This window comes from Homalodisca vitripennis, chromosome 4 (genome assembly GCF_021130785.1).
Source record: "Homalodisca vitripennis isolate AUS2020 chromosome 4, UT_GWSS_2.1, whole genome shotgun sequence".
Classification (NCBI taxonomy): Eukaryota; Metazoa; Arthropoda; class Insecta; order Hemiptera; family Cicadellidae; genus Homalodisca; species Homalodisca vitripennis.
Genome location: NC_060210.1, coordinates 156,182,710 through 156,203,899, shown reverse-complemented (window position 1 = coordinate 156,203,899; position 21,190 = coordinate 156,182,710). Strand labels below are relative to the sequence as shown.

Sequence of the window (21,190 nt, the reverse complement as noted above, 5' to 3'; positions counted from 1 at the left end):
ATATCACATTCCATGCATTAACTGAGTTGCACTTGAAAGTGTGATAAGTAACAACATTGAATAAGTGTATTTTTATTTTCTTTAATAGGGTGGCCACTCAAAACCTCTTTTCAAATTTCCGGTTTTCCCGGTCAAAGTTTCTAATTCTCTAGTCTATTTTTAAGCTAAACAAATAACTGTAATACTGTATTTAATCCTCATGCCGAGTGTAACGGTGACAGACCAGCTGTATTTGCAAGAAATGCGGTGCTTTACTAAATTTCATTGCTAGTAAAATGTGAGAAATTCGGTGACGATTTATCAGCATCACTTATTTTAAGCTCCTTAGTTTTTATCTCTGTGTCTTTCGATGTGTCAACATAACATAGTGAATATCTGTAATAACTCTCCTTTCTGTGATGTTTGGAAAATATATGTATCCATTACGGAAAAAAAACAAATAAATATCAACATAGTGCTACACTGGGACAGAGTGCAGTTCAGCACTGCGGGCCAAAGGTTTGCAGTGGACAAAATTTCGATGCATAAAAATGATTTTGCCGATATACAAGGTCGATCTATCTGATACTTCATCAAATACCTTCATCTGAACTCTACTTCATTAATTTATCCTTTGAGGAAGGGGTGGGGGCAAGCCTAAGAATACCACACTACTTCAAAGTAATTTGCAAAGATTCAGGTAAACGAATATATTTAAAATTACAAGTCAAAACCTCTACCTTCTCCTTTTAAATAATAGAAATGGTATATTATACTAATAATTATACTTATAAGTGTATTATTAACTTATACAAATACTGACGCATAATTTAAACAAGATAAGCAATTTACTCGCAAGTAGTTGCTACAGTTTTATCGCTGGTTGCTCTGAGAGTCAATACGAAGTCTGTTCACACACACTGTCTTGTTGTTATGTCTTGGCAATGTGTATAATTTAAATTTTAATAGCCGACGCTGATCTCCAGTTCTTTCAAATAACTATCCGACATTGGTTACGGCAGCTTGTGAGATCTCTTGCGTTTAGACGTGATTTTTATAGTCGGACACAAAACTTGAGCAATTTTTTGCCAGTGTACAAACAGTTCAATCGATATTGGATATGACCGTGATATCATAACATAACACAACTTTCTTTGTTTTCACCTACGTAATCTGGAAACCAATGGGAACGTGACGCACTCGTTCATAGACCAACCGAGGCTTTGACCGCGATACGAGCGATAAACAGTGAATGATGGATCAAGCAGCGACTTAATATTTGTGTTGTACATACGGAGAACACTCGTACACTAGCCACGACGGAGGTGAGTGGCATGACGGTACTACACAATGCTGCCAATTCTAGACAATAAATGTTTCTCCTTGTTTATTCACCTCACAAATAGTTATTCCTAGGTAAGTTTAGGCACTAGATTATTTTTTATTCACTTCGCCCATTATTATTTCAATGTGATGAAACTGAAGCAACATGGCTTGGGTATGTTTCCATAACATGATTATGATGAATAACAGTCTCATTTACTAAGAGGTAGTTTCATTTTACAATTATTGGACCATTAAGTATTAGACCAAGATATAAATTTATATTTAAAATGTAAAAGTTGTATTTTTATATTAAACCTAACACAATGTTCTGTAATAATAAACTCACCTTCGCCAAAACAGCTTTGTCCTTGATAACATACTCGTATGTGGTCAACAGTACATTGAACTTGGTCGCCCTCATCTGGCCTTGCAGAGTTCGCCTCATACCTGGGGATCCTTTATATGCAACCACATGAACTGATGGTGCCCATTTTTCAAATTCCAGAACCCAATTTGAAAGAGTACTGAAATAAATTTAAAATCCAGATTAAAATTTTGTTAGGTATCTATTAATACTATAACAACAGTCAACTATAAATAAATTCAGCCTATAAATAAAAACCTCTTTTGTTATAACTATCATATTCTGGTAAAAATATAAACTTGTGAAAAATGATCAAGACAACATAAAACAATTTGATTTATTTAATAGAAATAACTACCGCCAAAACTTGAAAAGCAAATGATAGCAAAGTCGTTTTCATGAGTGTATTTCCACTACTAGGTCTCATTTATTACTACAACTATTAGACCATTAAATATGCAATATTTTGAAGTGGGAGTTATTGAACTCTAGAGGTGACAGGTTGCAGATATATGGCAAGTTAGGTCATTGTTTAAGTGGCAGCACTAGATAACCGCAGCATATAGTTGGTAATGTTTTTATTGTGTAATCTGTGTACTTAGAATTATAATATCCCCTGTTTAGGTCAATAGATTAGTTAAAATTTGGGCAAAACCTAGCTAATCACTGTATGTATTATTTTTATTCTTAAATAAATAAATATTGAGAATTCCTTGAAAGTTTAAAGTTAACACAGATACTGATTCTCTTCAACTAAAAAAAATATTTAAAGAATAAATACTAGCAATCATTAAAGTAATCACAAATTCTATTTGTTCCAGCTCTTTATTTAGTTAAGCATTAGGATGCAGATTAAAGCTGAATTGGTTCCATTATACACATTGGCAATGGAAAAAATTATGGAGTTAAATACCTAGTAAATAGTTACATGTGAACTTACGACAATGGGACAATTATTAAGAATGGCCCATTAACTTTCTTCTTTTCCATGAGGTAGGTAATTAGTCCAATTGTTTGGATGGTTTTACCTAAACCCATTTCGTCAGCCAGAATGCCATTGAGGTTGTTGTTGAAAAGTGACACAAGCCATTCTAATCCCTGAAACATAAAAAATAAAACCTAACAAGTTTGTTGCGTCTATAGGCCAGCATGGACATATCCCACCTCTGTTGGTTTAGAATTAACTGTCTCAAATCTTAAAATAAATTGGTAATTATTTTGTGAACATTTTATTTTCACTGGAAATTACAACTAATTTTTGAATAATTGAGATAAGAAGACAAGCTCAGAGATAACCTAAAACCAAAGTTAACCCATTCTATGGAAGTTCAATTTACTAAATCTCTGATCCATAGTTAAAACTATAAACCTAAAGTTACACCTTTGACATAATGCTGCTCCATAATGTTGTCAAATTAAAATTCTTTCAAAACAATTCCTATCTAAAACAATAACATTTGCAAAATGTTTATTATAATTTTGTTACATATAACATAAAACGTACTATTTATTAATGGATAGGAAAATCAGCAGGGCTTTAAAAACTTGTTTCTAGGATTCACTGATTTAAAAGCAACATATAATATAATTGTTAAATGTTAAATGATACATACAAGAATACATATTTTAAAATTTTCCATAGCAATGCAATTTTTCTCAATCAGTAGAAAGTATACCAGTTGTTTCTCCATATTGGGTTGCAGAGTTAATTTTGGAATTTTCAAGCTTTACATGCTGAAATCACATGCATGCCGCGCGCGCGCACACACACACACACACACACACACACACGCACGCACGCACACACAAATTGAGCTAAACCAGTCAATTAGCCCTTTCAAAACATTCTTGGAATGAATACAGAGGCTTTTTTAGTAGGTACTCTTTAAATTTTAGTTTTGAAATTATTAGTGTTGTAGTGAGTTTTCAATTCAATCGGTAAATGATTTAGAAACTTTTTTCCCATGTATGATTTTTTTATTTAAAATAAAATTCCAAATGATGAGAATTATTAGATATATTGAACCGTTTGCTATACTGCTGTTTTCTTTCTGTCAAGATGAGATTGCAGAAACGTATTTAGTTTCAAAAATGTAAAGATTGTAGACAGTACATAATTGGAGTTCTCTTAAAATAATCTTTAACTAAATCTTTTTCTCTTTAAATTGTTTTGAGGTATGAGATTTATATACCTCATATTTAAATGCTCATTACCACAATGCAGTGACTTAAAACACAAAGTCTGACTCCTTTAACATGAAATACAAATATACACCTATACACCTAAGACACAAAATACAGTATTGTAACTTTTTACCTTTATCTGATATTCCTTTAATTTGCCGTTAATCATAATGGTGGCTTGTTCCGTAACTATCTCATGTATTGTATGAGCTATGCTGAAACACAAAAGATAAAATCTCATTAATTATGAAATATTAATAAAACAAAAATACAAGCAGTGTTTCAGAATAACAAATATTTCCAAAAAATTAATATAATCAACTAAAGACTAGTATAAAGATTTATTGACCAAATCTTTGTGAAACAATTATCATGCAATCTTCCTACTAATCAAATTATGAACAAATCTACCACACAAAAAAGGGTTGAACAGAAGAGGGCTGAAATTAAAATATGTAATAAAATTTATTTTACTGCTTAGGAATAGTAACTACCCGGTACAGATGAGACAAAATTTTAGCAGTCAGTGTGTCCTGTCTTCTATGCCTCTTCCACCCAACAACCTCTTCAACACAGGGAGCTTGTTTGCCATCTATTGATAACTTCTATGGTTGTTAACAACAATCAATAGCAGAGGAATTCTTGTACATTGCACTCCATTCATGTGATATTGCTGAAAATGTCTTGTCTGTGGGAAAGTACTTGGGTTTTGGACAAAAACGCAAGGTTATATAAAAAACTTTACATCAAATTTATTTTTTATCACAAAAAGCTCCTTTTTACTTTTTTTAAAGGTAAATAAATTATGTATCAGAAACTATTTAATATATTTATATAAATTTAAACTTTTATACAATTGTTTAAATTAAAAAATCAATTTAAACAGCAACATTTCCACAGAAAAAAATAAAGTTTAAGGTGAAATAATTATTACAATTTTATTTTGAAATTTAAATACTTTCATGATAAAGAGAATTTAAACCCAACCCAAAATCATGTGTAATAACCTAATATTGTGCCATAATCAAAATGTTTATAAATATTTAATTGCTAGAGATTATTTTTACTAAAATGCAAGGTTCCAGAAGAAAATTCACTTAAAATTTATTTTTGATCATTAAAAGCTCCTTTTTGATTTGTTTGAACGGTAAATGGATTGTCCATCAGAAAATATAACAATAAGATGCTTATAAAATAAAAAAAAATTAAATATCACTTCAGACAGTAACTTTTCTACGGACACAAAACAAAAAATCCAGTTTAAGGTAAAATAACTAACATAAGAAAAATGTATTTTTAAATTTTAATAATTTTATGATAAAGAGCATTTAAAAACGCACAAAAATCATAACCTAATATTGTACAATAAACACAGTTATAAAATTTATTCAAGTGCTAGAGGTTTGTTTTCCAAAAAAGCACAGGGTTCTGGAAAATATTCAGTTACAGTTTATTTTTCACCATAAAAACTTTTTTTTACTCTTTTAGAAACTTTTATATTTTAATGGTAAACAATGCAATTGCTATTTAAAACAATGAAAAATCATGTGTAATATAACAATAATTACTAAAACGAACCTCAAAACATAAACATTCAGGCAATTTTCAAACAAACTCTACAACACTGTCTTCATGGACACTCGGAAGTGACTGTCATCACTTTTTTATTAATTTTAATATCTAATACAACTTATATACATTTCAAATTAATAAAAACGCACAATTATATAACCTAAAAACACTCTGCTACTCGTCACGACACTGCGATCATGATCCAACTAACGAAGTGTATTTTAGTTAGTTCTTTATGTCACCTAACAGCACTAAAAAGTAGAAATAATAGTTGAAAAGGTCAGTTTAGTTAATGTATTGGCCTTTGGTATGAAATCAACCAGTATGGGATAAGTTATAGAGGTACTATAAATGAAATAGAAATACTCTCGTTCCAAGACTCCGGCACTCAAGTGTGTTTTTAAATCGTCTCGTAGCGAGATCCCTGGCATTTAAAGGGTTAAAGAAGATTTCTAATTACCCAAGTTCGAATTATCCAGATTCCACTGTACTAAAGTGTACCACTATAATTTACTAAAACAAATGTAACTTTTACTTATCTAACTGTATCTACCTGTAGTATGTGTGCTCTTCAGTGGTAGTTTTGTATTCATCGTCTTCTACCTTTGCTTTTTTTATAACCTCTTTTGCTTCTCCTTGACCTTCTCTTTTATCAGATTTTTTTCCTAAAAACAATATGTATATATAAAACACACACATATACATGTATATATGAACAATATAGATAACATATGTTGCCTTCATACATACATATACTTATGATTTTATGAGTTCTAACAAATCTACCAGCAGCTCAAATTCAGTGAACCTCCTAATACCTAACAGTATTTGATGGCAATTCATGTCCATCCCAGGGTGTGTAAGACTAACTTGGGAGATTATCAATTTTCCATCCCATTGAACTTTAATAAGAATGGCTGTTCAGAAGCAACGAATAACCTTATAAACTAACATTAATCAATGAAAAACGACAACTTACCATGAAACTCTTACTTAAAAAAAGGTTTCCTTAACTACCTGTTAGTTTTCACAATCCTCATCATCATCAGACGTTTCCGTTATCACGGGTCGTCGTACACAGCCTCCTCTACTTTTGTCTGTCATTCCAGGTCTCCTCTTCCTCCACCTGCATTTTCTGTAGTCCCCTTCTCTCTATGTCTCTCCACACTTGGTCCTCCTATCTTCCTCTTGGTCTTCTTCCTCTTTCCTCCTTCTCCAGTGCTATTCTAGGCATTCTATTATCTCCCATCCTCTTCACATGCCCCATCCATTGTATTCTTCTTCTTTCCATTGTCTCTTGCAGTGAAACTAACTTCAATCTTTCTCTGGATATTTCGTTCCTTATTCTATCTCTTCTTGTAGTCTTCTCTATCCCTCTTAAAAATCTCATTTCTGCAGCTTGCAATCTGCTTAAATCATTTTTAGTCCACGTCCACGTCTCTGCTCCATATAATAAAATTGGTTGGAAATAAGATTTATACATCAATACTTTTGATTCTTTCCCAATGTTCCAACTCCACACAATCTTCTTCACCATATTGAAAAACTTTCCACTCTTCCATATTCTGTTTCCTATCTCTTATCTTATTGTGCCCCTATCTGTTATGATACTTCCTAAATAACAGAAATTCTTCACCTTTTCAAGTCTTTTTCCTTCAACTAACACGTCTTTGTTATTTCCTTCCTTTCTCTCTACTTTCATTAATTTACATTTTTGTATGTTCATCTCTAAACCATATTTCTTCGCCACTTTTGCCCATTTGTTCAACTCTCGTTCTAACTCTTCTTCCCTATTTTCCCATATCATTATGTCATCCGCATATGCTATCGTCTTAAGTTCTTCTGCTCCTCTGTTTCCTTGTACTTCTAGAATGATTTCATCCATTATAATATTGGAAAGGAAAGGTGACAATATGCTTCCCTGCCTTACTCAATCACAATCAGTTTCACAATCCTGATTAACAAATATATGATACGGCTAAAATAGCTACTTAACACTTATTTCAGTACAAAATAAATATTTTATAAGTTAGGTGTATTAATAATATATAAACAACATATAAAATATAACACATAAAATAAGTTTGACATGATGTTGCTAAAATATTCCATTGTTGGGCTTTATTTTATTTGTTGTTATATGTGAAAATATATTTATTGGCTGAGCTTCAGCAGTTCCTATCACTCAAGAGGCCGGGAAATTTTCATTTCTGTTTGTCTGTTTATCTGTCTGTCAGTTCATAAAATATCTTGAAAACGAACTTACCTATAAACTTAAAATTTTGCAAAAAGAATCATTTCTATGTAAGAAACACTAAATTCGATGATGGTCCACATCACACCATGGGAATTTGGCTGAGCATTACAGAATATTTGTATAGCGGACTTATAGGTAACCATGATGGGAACAAGAGTAGATTATAGCAGAATAAATAAACTTATAAACAAACTGCTTACAATCATATGTGATCTATGTGACACTTATTCATACAGTAAATGGAACAAAAATGAGTACAAAGTCAATGTTAAAGGTGCTGAAAGATTTGATTTCAGTACTCTCTTGTGTTGTAGTGCCCCGCCCTAGCTCACCGGAACTTTTAATTATGAGGCAAAATTGCTAGGAAATCTAACTTAATGAGCAAAAATTTGAATGTATCATTAGGTAAGATATCTCGAAAAAGATTTTATCTACAGACTTTAAATATTGCAGAACACTTCATTTCTACATAGGCAAGAATGCGTTCTATGTTGGTGCATGGCTATCCATGGAATTTGGCTGAACATTATTTTTGTGTCTGTCTGTCTATCTATCTGCCCGCAGGACATCTCAAAAATGAAATGAGTTATAGATTAGAAAGTTTGCATGTAACCTCAGCAAAGCTGGTGGTGTGGCATACTCCAATCTTGTTGTATGTATTGTGTTGCACCTTGATTGTACTAAAAGTAAAAGAGGTTTAGAGGTGAAGACACACTTGTAGAAATTTAGTTCTTCACCCTAAAAGAATACAATTTAGAATGGTCTGCTTAAGTATTCAAGTTAATTATAAATATGCTGTATTATATTGGATAAGGATATATCTTTGCAACTACCTTCTGTTTAAAAACAAATTTGTATTATTTTCTGAAAGTATTAATTCAGAAACTATTATGTAAAAAATTTTTTTTGTACTCAGTTTGGTCCAGAAAATGTGCTTCATATTTTCTATCGATAAACCTTATCATTGTACTTATATGACCACACGGAAATATTAACAAAATATTTGAACTACTATTTTTCATTTTCTGTAGTGATTAAGAATATTTTTAAAACTGCATTTACAAAACTGTAAAACAGAAAACAGTACCATGATAGTTACATGTAACATGTTTGGCAGTTTGGATAGGATTGTAGTACATACGAGGGGTATCCAAAAAGTAAGTTTCCCTGTTCTGTAAAAAGACGCGTACGTAACACAGCGTGCAGCTGTGGGCGGGGATATGTAGCGCGGTTCGGTTGGCAACAGGTGCGCCGGTCACTGGCCCATTGTCACGCTTCTCAGTCAGTTGCTGCCCAAACATCATGGAGACTCCACTGCGTTCTGCCGCCAGTTGCGAAGTCCGTAGTGTTATTCGTTTCTTGACCGCCAAAAACGAAACTGCCGTTGAAATTCATCGTCAGTTGTGTCAAGTGTATGGTGAACATGTTATGTCCGTTCAGATGGTCCGTCGTTGGCGTGCAATGTTTTTTGGAAGGAAGAGAAAATGTTCATGATGATGAGCGTAGTGGCCGACCGGCCAATTCTCTGCAACCTGACGTCATTAATGCTGTACGAGCAGTTATTGACAATGATAAGCGAGTGACTCTCGATGAAATTATGGATAAACTGCCGTCAAGTGTTGAAGTTAGCCGGTCATCTGTGCACAATATCATGACAGAAGATCTTCAGCTTGCAAAATTGTGTGCAAGATGGGTGCCTCGCTTATTGAGCAATGCCCATAAACAACAACGAATGGTTGCTGCCCAGTCTTTCTTGCGATTGTTTGACGATGAAGATGAAAACCTTTTCAGTAGAATAGTCACTGGTGATGAAACATGGATTCACCACTCAACTCCAGAGACCAAACGCCAGAGTATGGTGTGGCAAAAAAAAGGAGAGGCAGCTCCTCAAAAAGCCAAAGTTTTTGAGTCGGCAGGAAAGGTAATGGCTACAGTTTTTTGGGACTGCCGTGGAGTGTTATTGATTGACTATCTTCCTCGTGGCGAAACCATAAATGCAGAAAGGTATTGTGAAGTTCTCACCAGACTTAATACAGAATAAACGGTGCGGACTTTTGTCGCGAAAAGACACCTTGGCGGTCGGCGATTTGCCAACAGCGATGACCTTCAAAATGAGGTGGATACTTGGCTTAAAAATTTGGCGGGTGAATTTTGTGATGCTGGAATAAAAAAACTACTTCCTAGGTACCAAGAGTGCTTAGAAAGGGATGGTAACTATGTAGAAAAATAAGGTATGATGTAAAAAGTTGAATAAATGTGTTTCAGTTATTTTTTGAGTCTTTTTAACTTTTTCATAATTAATGGAAACTTACTTTTTGGATACCCCTCGTAATTACAAATAACTTTTTTCAATTACCATGTTACACTGAAATCCAATGGAATCAGTTTTTGACAGCACTCCAAAGTAAGATTTGTAATCATTATTTAATGCACTAAACATTCTTACAATGGCCAAAAAGAGTTTTTATTATTGTTATGAACACAATAAGTAACTGTTGAGAGACTATTGTATTCGGAATGGAATATAACTTTTTCTATTTATTATAATAGAGGAAAATTTAATAAAAAGAACTTTGCTTATCACAAGCTGCGAAACAATTATATCAATTTGTATTTAAAAAACTGAGAAGATTTGATTATACACTATTCAATACAAATTCTGTTTTATATAAACATTACTACTCACATACCACTGGTATTAATAGAGTTATCAAAATGTTATAAGGCGAAGAAATTAAGAACAAGAGTAAATTATCACTAGCAAAAAACTTTTCAAAATCTAAGTTTGAGATTATAGTTTATGGCGGTAACTAATATTGACTAGTTATATTAATAGATGTGACTATCCTAGATTGTACTACATTTAAGATAAATTTGGAAGACTAATTCTAAAACCCCCAAGAAGTTGGATTACTGTATCTCTGCTCTTAATCCATTAAACTTGTCATTATTGAAATTAGGCATGGGTTCATGCCAACACTTGATATCTCGATTCTTAATATCAAGCTATTGACGATTCTCAATACTGTTGCTCTTTTCACACGATTCTGATACCAATATTTTCAAGGAATGTTACTGCAAAATAAGAATAAAATTAACAGAAGTACTTAAAATATCCTTCCAAAGTTACGATTTCACAGTATCATACATTTAACAGTATAACATATTATTGTTGTAACTTCTGTATATGAAGAGGAAGATAGATTTTTTAAATTGTTTTTTTTAAATATTTTAATTATAGTTTGTATTTTATACTTTTACGATCGAGCATGGTCAAGAGTCTGCTGTGACTATTCACGGACAACAGCTAATCTGGTGTACATAAATTTTAAATTTCTAAAACGTGTTATTGTCATAATTTATGAGTGGTTATAGATGGATAACCAAATTAACAAATTACCTAAGTTATACAAATAATGTTGCTTACAGTGCTTATATCTATCAATGTTTGTGAACCATTACATGTACGTTGCGTCTGTGCACAAACATCCACTTTTCATTGATAAACAAACAGAGGTTTGCTAATATTTTATCCCTCGTAATTTGTGTAGTTGTATAAATATGTCCTCCACAATAAAATATGTATGTTTATATCTTACAATATTCATGGCTGTAGGTGGTTTGAAATATATGGCTGGCCACTCCTAAGGGCCAGATTTGCTTTAATAGTAACAAAACAAATCTGTTTAGCGTATTATACTCTGAGTGAGAATTTATTATTAAAGATGACAAAAAGTCAGGTTTTACTATGAGAACTTAGATAGAATGAAAGAGCAGGCTTACCTCTACCAGACTGGAAACATATTCCTCTGTTTCTTCACAGATTGTGTCTCTGAGCTGTAAGCCTGCTCTACCTGTCCTATTTAAATTCTGTAGTTACTTAACAATATTTAGTTATTATTCATCAAATCTGTATTAAATTTAGAACAAAGACCAAATTTTGGTATCCATATCAAAATCAGAATATAATTTCTTTAATCAGCCCATCCTTATTAAATACAGTGATATATTCTTTTTCGAATAGGCTATATTCTCATGTCTTAGTAATAAATAGCACATGCACTTTAACCAAATTCGGAATTGAGACCAAAACTTGAGTATTGGAATTGGATTTTTTAAATTCTGTTTTCAATCACTAGTTAAAGTTTTAATGCGATGATGACAGTGACTACTGAATACACTTACTTTCTCCTCCCTCATCATCTTCATCAGAATCCTCATCCTCCTCGTCTGAATCTTCTTCAACTACAACCCATCCTGGATGAGCTTCAAGCCATTCATTTAATTGACTGGCTAGAGGAGCATCTTCTCCTGATAGCTGTTTACCTGTAAATTAATATTAATCATGTATAATCATAATTAGGCTTAGCAGTTATATTAGGCTTAGGACCATTGCAACAATAATTACTAATTTAGAATCAGAAATTTCATTATGAAGACTCAGCTTCTACTTTTTTGTTTTAATATATTTTTAAAATATTAATGTTTTACAAATAAGTAGTTGTCATAGTTCTGATATTGATAAGTACAAAACTGTAATGTCAGTTAATTAATGTTAATGTAATGGTTTGGAATTTTTGATAAATGAGCTGACGATAATAACTAACTGGTCCAGGACTTGTACAAATCATGTTTATGCAAGAATAGAGAATAAAAGTAAAGTTGATGTTGATGCTACAGTAGTCCACACAGATATCACTGATCATGCATCTACTGGGTGGCGGAAGGAGAGAGCAATTTGCCTCCCCCCTTGCCATCCGAAGCCGGCTCCGCACGGACTATGCTCCTCTTGAGCAACTGCTTGATAAAGAGAACTGGTCAGCTGTTTACAAACAGTCATTTGCTTTGACGCATTTTTTTTTTAATCTTTCACACTAGTATCTTTGAATACTAATGTGGTTAGTAGTAAAATAGAGGTTGAAAATTTTAATAACTTAAAATAATCAAGCCATGGATAGATAATTTTATTTGGTTAAAAATTAAGAAAATAAATTATTTGTTTCAGCTTAAAAAAAAAACATTCTAATAATTAAAGAAGTATTATAAATATTTTAGAAATAATATTAAATGGACTAGAAAAGAAAGAAAATGAAACATTGAAAGTTATGAATGAATTAAAAGGACATTCTAGGGAGAGAGGGAGGAAAATACAGTTAAGACAAGCAATCTACAAGGTCAAGGGTTAAAATTTATTTCGGAGATTTGCCAATGTTAATGTTACAAAAATAGAACACAACATTTTGAAAATATATCCTCTTCTTCGAGTGACACAAACCTTAACAAAAGAACTGATATGAGTTGTATATTACAACTCATTTACGTGTCTCTTTACAGAAGGATCATAAATTAAGGCTCCATTTTTTTCCGGATCGTGTTTAACTCAGCAACTGTTTAACGTATTTCTATGAAACATGCGTCAATCAATTGTTTAACTCATTCTCAATATTAATTATACTATCCGAATACATTGAGAAATTATTACTACATCAGTGACAGAAAAAAACTGAGTGCTTCGCCGCGCTTTGCTATGCCATTATTGTTTCACGACATCTGAGATGGCAGTTTTGTTTACTATTATCGTGGTTAGTTTGATTTGGCTATGTTCTTCTAATCTAATATGGCTGATCCGTGTTTTATCTAACTCTAGCATTCCTCTTTGTGAATAGATTTTTACATCACAAAAAGGTTCATATCCTACCACTAGAGCCAGAAATAAGCATTAAAAACAAGTTTACTGCCAGGAATGTAGGCATTCAAAACTGTCCTCCTAGAAATTCTAGGCCTCAAAACTATTTTTACCTCTCCTTTTCTAACATTGTACGGAACTTCCTGACAAGAGAAACAAATGCATATCCTAAAAAAATTAGAAAGTCCAGGTTAAGTTGAAAACATTTTCTAAGAAAATGGAAGGAAGTTACCTATCAAGAAATTCAAAGATTTATTATATTGGTATTGAATATGGATTTGGTAAGAATGAAAAATATTGAAGACTACTGGAGTAAAAAGAAAATTAGAGCTATGACCCCTTTTCAAACACCATGTTCATTAATAGATTTCAGTTAATTCCTGCCATGTTTCACATCAACTCGAAAGAAAAGTTACCAAGTACCCATCCAAAGTATGAACTATGGTAAAAAATGTTTTAAATGACTATATTAAGTACCAACTAAAGGAATATTTTGTACCTGGCTAAAATCTTTCAATTTACAAGTTGCTTGTTGGGATAAAAAATTGTTGTTTTTAAAGAGTATTTATGAAAAAAATAAATAAATAAACAATTCGGAATGGCATTAAAAAATTTGAGCTTTGCAACAGCAAAACGACTATGTAAATAATGTACAGTGGCAGAAATTTCTTTCTGGAGGACCAGATCCATTTAAATAAAAAGTGGTATTAGACCAGATGATCAAATGTAATCTTTTTAATAAAAGTTACCATATCTTTAGAGATATATTTCACCAAGTTACCATTAGCCCGCAAACTGCTTGATAGGACAACCTTTCTAACTGGCACAGTGAACAAAAACACAAAAGGTCTATCCAAAGATGTAATTGAAAAGACTTAGATGTTGAAGAGAGTATTTACTATAGGCAAGACAAAATTTTGTTAGTTGGATATAAGCAAAAAGCATGTAGAAAACCAGTATATTTAATATCTACTGGTTATAAAGCAGAGGACAAGTTGATAACTAGTAAAAGTGGCCTTCAAGCAATCAAACCAGTAGTCATAAATAAGTATCACCTGTCCTGTAGCAGAGCCACAAAGAAGTACAGGAAGAAAATATTTTATAACCTTCTCGACATTGCTGTATTTGATGCCTTTATTTTGTATTCTAAAATTACAGATCAATCAATGAATAGAGATGATTGTGTAGAAAATATTGTGCTTGAGTTGACTGAAGATGTTTCACAAGTGCATCCAATGCCTGGTGGAAACGGTCAAGGGGATTCTGAACATTCACTTCAACATTTACCAGACCGAAAAGAAAGATTATGTGTCATTTGTGTAGATATTCTCCACTTAAAACGAAAATGGAGCTACTGCTGATGTTCCAAATACAATTGTAGGACCCATCCAACTTGTTGCTATAAATTGCAGCACTTTTATCGGCCTACCAAGACTGGGATGGGATAAAAAGAAAAATTGCTGAAATTGACTCTGACTAGGAACTCATTCCAGAAAAATGATGGTGCAAAGTTTTAGTTTTGTGTGCCTAATTTTTTATCTTTGATTTACCCTACATATTTATTTCAAAACTTTTGTCCAAATAAAATTTTAAACATTTTATGTATTTGACATTTTATCTAATTATTATGGCATTGGAGCAACATACTGTGAAATGTGAAGTCCATACAGATTAGAATTATACATAATACCATATGTTTTCTGTTCATTATGTATTTTTTATGAATTTTATATGTTTATAGACAAAAAGGTCACATTGGTATATTATTCTTAGAAATTAATTGTATCAGTTCCAGGGTTAAGGCATAAGGTTAAGTATACATAAAAAATTAAAAAATATCAATATCTTTACCAGCCAAATAAGTTAAAAACCTTAAAACCATATTAATGGTAAAATACCTGTTGAAGGTTCAATAACAGTGACGTGCATGTCTGACATTTGTGAATTATCATCCTCAGCACCTTCTATGATTTCCCCATCAGCATTCACCTTCAAACGCTTCTTCTGCAAAAACAACTAGACGTTATTTTTCAAATTCAAAACCTTCTACAAAACAAAAACCCCTGTATAGTTTTGCCATCTATTGCATTACAATATAAATTACATTACCTTCTTTTTTTTCTTCATTTCTTCTTGCTGTTTTCGTTTCTGTTCCATTTTGTGTTGTTTAACCATTTCAGTTAAATTGCTAATGTATTCGTCAGTCTGAGAAAGTAGGAAGGCTAATCTCTTGTCTTTCTTTTGATCAATTAATTTTCTGAAATAAAAATACAACAATGAAAACATTGAGACCTGTAAGTTATTAATCCTTTGGGGGGTCAAGTGCCATGAAACATTTTTTTCTAAAATAGCCAGGCTCTGACACATCTCTACTTTACACAATTTGACTACAGGTATATCAAATCAAATCCACTATTAACAATCAAAATCATTACAATTGTATTTAATGTTTATTTATTCTTTGTTATAACATTACTATTTTTTAGTCTAATCATAACATATTAAATAAATAACAAAATCTATCTTTTACAACTAAACTATTTATTTAAAACTTAACAAAAAATGTTTGTTGTTTAACTCAAGAAATGTACAGTAACAATTCACACTATGATTATGTAGGTTCTAGAGTGAATTAACTGACACTGTATTTGTAACGCATTCGATGTTTAAGACGAAATAAGTTGATGAATTAAAGATCTTATGAAATGAACTAAAAACTTGTGGTTTATAAAAAATAACACTTTAAGTATTTTACTCAGGCATAACTTAAAATCAAATTAAAATCATCAGTGCCAATATTAGTTGGGCCTTTCTTTACTTGCTAGAAACCAACAGTTCTGACATAGTTATTAGCTCTTAACCTTGTAAAGGTTACGCTAAGTTTCCGTCATTATTTGTTGTGCATGATTTTTTGTAAACACCAGCAAAAAATAATTTATATAAATAAAACATGACAATCCATTCAGACCACCCTGTGCTCATCACAAAAGGAAATAGAAGAGCCGAGAGTTCTCTGTTGGTTGGCTAGTTAGGGTAGATAAAAATTTGGAGATATTAAAAAAATATTGTGATTTTACACACAATATTTTACGTTAAATCCGTATATTCTATGTTTATGTTCTTGTATGTGTGAGCATGTTTATTTCGATACGATTGGTAGTACACAAATTACTGATCACTGAAACGTGTTTTTGTTATTTTTTATGTTTAAAAAACCATAGATGAACAAATTGTATTTTTGTTCCTAAAAGTTTGTATTTTCTACTTTTATGTAATGCATCATCATAAGTTAAGTGTGTCTATTCACTGATATCAGCTGATTAGCGTTACACAAAAATTATAAATCGCTAAAACATATTTTTGTTGTTTTTTATAAGAAAAGGCTTAGATCTTCTTTATAATCTAGATAACGATGTTAACAAATTATCACTGTTTTGTAAATCATATATTTCCTGAAGTTAGTATTTTCTTTATGTATGTTCATGCATTGTTTATAGATTGTAATGATTTTAGGGTTTTTATTTAAAATGTTTTACTTAAAAGTGGTAGCGAAAAGGTGAAAACAAATTAGAAGAAACAATTGACAATAATGAAATGTATCTTAGCAGGAAAAACAATAACCTAAGCAGTGATCGAAACTGACAATAACCTAAACATATTATTAAAGGGCTACCTATACAAATTGTGTAATGTTTTTTTTTTTAATAATGTTTTGTTTAACAATAACTTAAAAAGTCTGATGGTTCTTTTATATTGTAGCAAATTAGGTTAAGACCTACAATTAAGTAATAACACTGTTTGTCATATATGGACATAGCAAATTGTCTCATACACATGAAGATGATATAATGACAGTACAATACCTGTAACCCTCTTCATCCTCTGCCATTAGTCGACGCATTCGTTCTTTCTCAATGCGTTCCTGTTCTTTCTTTTGTTCTCTCTCAGCATTTGCATGATAATTCATTATTGCTTTATTTATACGACCAACTTTGGCAAGATTGTTACGATGGTATTCTTTAAAATCTTTGCAGTGTTGAAGAATGGTGCTTAAATATTCCTAAACACACATATAATAAAATTACACAATTATAAAAACAATGTGATAAAATTAACCCTTTTAGGACCAGACCAAAATTTGACATGTGCAAAGAAAATTTTTGCGTTTTTCTGGCCATGCTCCAAGAACTGTGCATATTAAAAATGTGCGATTTTTCAAGCGTTTGAGAGAAAAATCATATCTTCAGAACTAATTACTGTACAGATTTGTTTTTAGGCTTAAAATGTTTATAATTAAATTGTTAATTGTGAAAAAATAAATTTAAGCCATTATATAGCAAAAACATTTTATACTGTAAACACTATTTTTGGCATACTGCATGCCACTTTTTGGTTTTGTGTAACAATGAGTGTTTGTTGTGAATTCTGTTTGTTTTCCATGTGGTTTTAATTATGTTTTATAACTACTCTTCTAATTTTCTCTGGTAATCCCAGCACATAAGGAATTTACATAAGTGCAAATTAGTCTATTCGGATATTGTAACTCAAGAACAATTCTTCTGGCTTTTTTTCTTTTTTTTACACATGTTTTTACTGACTGAAGGTGTCCTATTTTCCAAATATCTGATTCAACTTCATTTCTCCTTTTAATTCATTAACATTTGAGCATTACTTTTTTACTTTATCAAACAACGAGCGGGCAGCTCTTTCTTTGACAGGTTTTTTATGTTTTGACTGTCAATTTAAATATTTTCCTGTGAGATTATTTTTACGTAAGACTTAATGACACCCCCATCTCTTAAAACCTACACATAAAAAACAAAAGTGTCATCCACAAATATCTACTAAATCTTTTGTTTAAAGTGAACTAATACCAAGGTTTTTTTTCTCAAATTCCTTCATAAAAATATTGGTGAAAATGGAGGCAATGTGGAGAACCCATGGCCACTTCAACCATTTTAACAATAAATTTTACCCTTTAAATCAAATTAATTACTACATTGAGTGCTTAATTCTAGCAATTCCATTATTATTTGTATGGTAAGTTAAGTCCTTTCATTTAATGTTTGGTTTTCATTGAAACGTGATTCCAAGAGATTCTGGAACTGGTACATTTGTGAATAAACTTTCAACAGAAGAAGTTGTGTTGAATCAAAATTTAGTAGTCTGTCAGTTTTCAGCCAACTTCAGGGATTTTAACTTCTCTCCAAAGTTCTTAGAATAAAAGAGTAAGCTTTTGCTATCAGCAGTGTTAAAGCGTTCAAAAGAAATAAAGACAATTCCCTACAAGGTCAATCATGAGAGAAAATTATTGGCTGGAGAGTGATGCTGCGTTTGTGGAGTTGAGAAAGCCTTGCATATGGGGTGTTGTGAAATCCTGATTAAATTTATAACTCAATTTGTCTGAATTTGCACAACATTTGCTTCTTACTTTCTAAGGTTTCTATTAGGTCTTTATTAATTCACTACTTATGATTGCTGTAATTCTTTGCTTATGCATGATAAAAGATTTTGGTATGATTTTTAAAATTTTAACTTAGATTGCATTTATGTGGTAGATTAGTTATCCATCTACGGAAGAGAGATTGTAGATCTTAAAACATTCTAGTGTTATCAAGTTCTGATATCACTGAAAAATGGCAACTGAGTCAGGAAAGATCATGTTACCTTACCATATAATCTTCCTATATTTGGGAATGAATACGTTTGCAATACTACTCATAATTTTTGAAATTTGTGCAGCAAAGTATTTAAAATGCAAAATTGTAATATCGTTCCCACCGATTTCATCCAAAAACAATGCATTAATTAGTAAATTCCTTTCACCATATTTTATTGCCACAGAAACATTAATTAAATGCAGAAGAGGGTGAACATATCTTTTCTTTTTAATATTAAACTCATGATATATTTTCATTGTATTAATATCTATGACCTACTGAAATATAGATCCATATGTACTGCCTATACTTCACCAATATACAGGTTTATTAACCCATATTATCCTACCAGCACAGATTTATAGGAAACCTTGATGTGGTGCATGAAATGTTTGATTCATGATAGTCTCAATACTCTACAGACAGATGAGAGTTAATACATTACAAGTACTACAGTTTGGACGGAACCATCTTACCATCTATATGCACTTTAACACATTCAGTCACACTCTATGTAGCCAATTATTTAAACGTGTTGATTTTAATACCTGATGTTTCTGTCTTCGTTTCCTCTCTGCTTCCAACTTCTGCTGTTTTTCCAATTTTTCAGTAGCACGAGCTTCACGCAATCCTTGACGTTTTGTACGTTTATAAGCTTTCACATTAACTGCCGTTTCCAAAGTTGTGTCACGTCGAGTGCATGAAATTACCTATTAATATAAAACTTTGTTTAATATACAGAAAACTTTTAATATAAACAATGTACTTGGGAGAGTACACAACTAAACAACAAACACATTGTTAATTCTTTAATTGATCAAAAACATATCCCAATATTGATAAGACATTTTACATGAGTTACTGAAAAACTACATCATATTGTAAATTTAATTTTTACTAAAATTTATTTATAATTAACCTTATTTTTATCATGCATCATTATTATGAGCTTAGGATATAAAATAAAAACATGCTACATCAATTTACTTCAAAACACACCAAAATCTCAATGTCAAATTATGTAATTTTTAACCAATCATTGTGAACGATCCAGGGAACAGAAACAAGTTCGCTGGATCTCGATAGTTGCAGAAATATTCTTCATTACAATGTGAATGATTTTGTGATTGATAAAACGTTTGTTTACAAAAAATATTTCTCTAAACCCTTACACACAGCTAATTGTAAAATGGTTTAAGGCCATATATCACCCTTTCTGGAAAAATACATCATTTGTAGTTATTTATTATTACACTAATTAAAGAAAAACTATTGTGCTTGAAGGGGAAAGTACAAAGCAATGATTTGTCTATGTTCAGCGAACTTTGGTGACATGTTGGCAGCTATTGAAACTAAATTGATGCTATGATTTCAGCAAAAAGACAAACCAGTCCACCATTTTCTTAGCATCCCGGCTTGACTGGTTTTGTTTCTTTTTACCAATTTTAGTAAACAAGTTGTTTTATATTTTTTAAATGAATTAATCTATTGCTTGATTCAAATATATAACAAATGTTAGGCCTCTTTTGTTTCAGTTATAAAATGATAATCATTTCCTAAAAATGTAGACCATGTATAATGTTTGATATTATTTTCCATGAATTATTTATTTTTTACTAAATCTCAGCATATATTTTACGTTCCTTGTTCAAAATAATATAATCTACAACAAAACTATTGAGAAAAAGTCCTAAAATTATTTTTATAATTAATTGTTGAAACCTAATTATTTTTTTATTTGAAGTGTCAATTTTTAATTTATAACTTACATCATTTATCATTACTCTTATATTATTATCTGTATATAAAAAATGGGTGGGGGGGGGGGGGGGTGGGGGGGGGGGGGGGTGGGGGGGGGGGGGGGTGGGGGGGGGGGGGGGTGGGGGGGGGGGGGGGTGGGGGGGGGGGGGGGGCTATGAATCAACTTTGACACTGCTACTTATCTAAGGTCCAGCATGCAATTTTAACACATTCATGGTTAATATGTTTATATAATCTTTCGGAAAAAATCACTAAATAAGTATGAAAATGACCTGTGTTAAATGAAAGTACTATAATATGCTAATTCTAACCTCTTCTTTGTATGAAACTGTATCCCTCTTAATCAGATTCTGAAGCTGTGAGAGATTATTTGGTAGTTGGTTGTTGCGCCTTTTAACCAT

The 21,190-nt window shown here is 31.7% G+C and overlaps 1 protein-coding gene across 1 annotated transcript in view; it reads right to left on the bottom strand.

The window, feature by feature from the left end:
- The window catches only part of LOC124361242 (ATP-dependent helicase brm), a 57,093-nt gene extending 35,903 nt beyond the window's left edge, over positions 1–21,190 (bottom strand). Inside the window, exons 1-10 of the mRNA XM_046815285.1 lie at positions 21,101–21,190; positions 19,577–19,738; positions 17,232–17,428; positions 15,478–15,625; positions 15,267–15,372; positions 11,868–12,008; positions 5,979–6,090; positions 3,987–4,068; positions 2,610–2,767; positions 1,652–1,829 (exon numbers count right to left, since the gene is read on the bottom strand). Of these exons, the coding sequence (XP_046671241.1) occupies positions 1,652–1,829; positions 2,610–2,767; positions 3,987–4,068; positions 5,979–6,090; positions 11,868–12,008; positions 15,267–15,372; positions 15,478–15,625; positions 17,232–17,428; positions 19,577–19,738; positions 21,101–21,190 (1,374 nt within the window). The remainder of the gene's footprint in view (positions 1–1,651; positions 1,830–2,609; positions 2,768–3,986; positions 4,069–5,978; positions 6,091–11,867; positions 12,009–15,266; positions 15,373–15,477; positions 15,626–17,231; positions 17,429–19,576; positions 19,739–21,100) is intronic.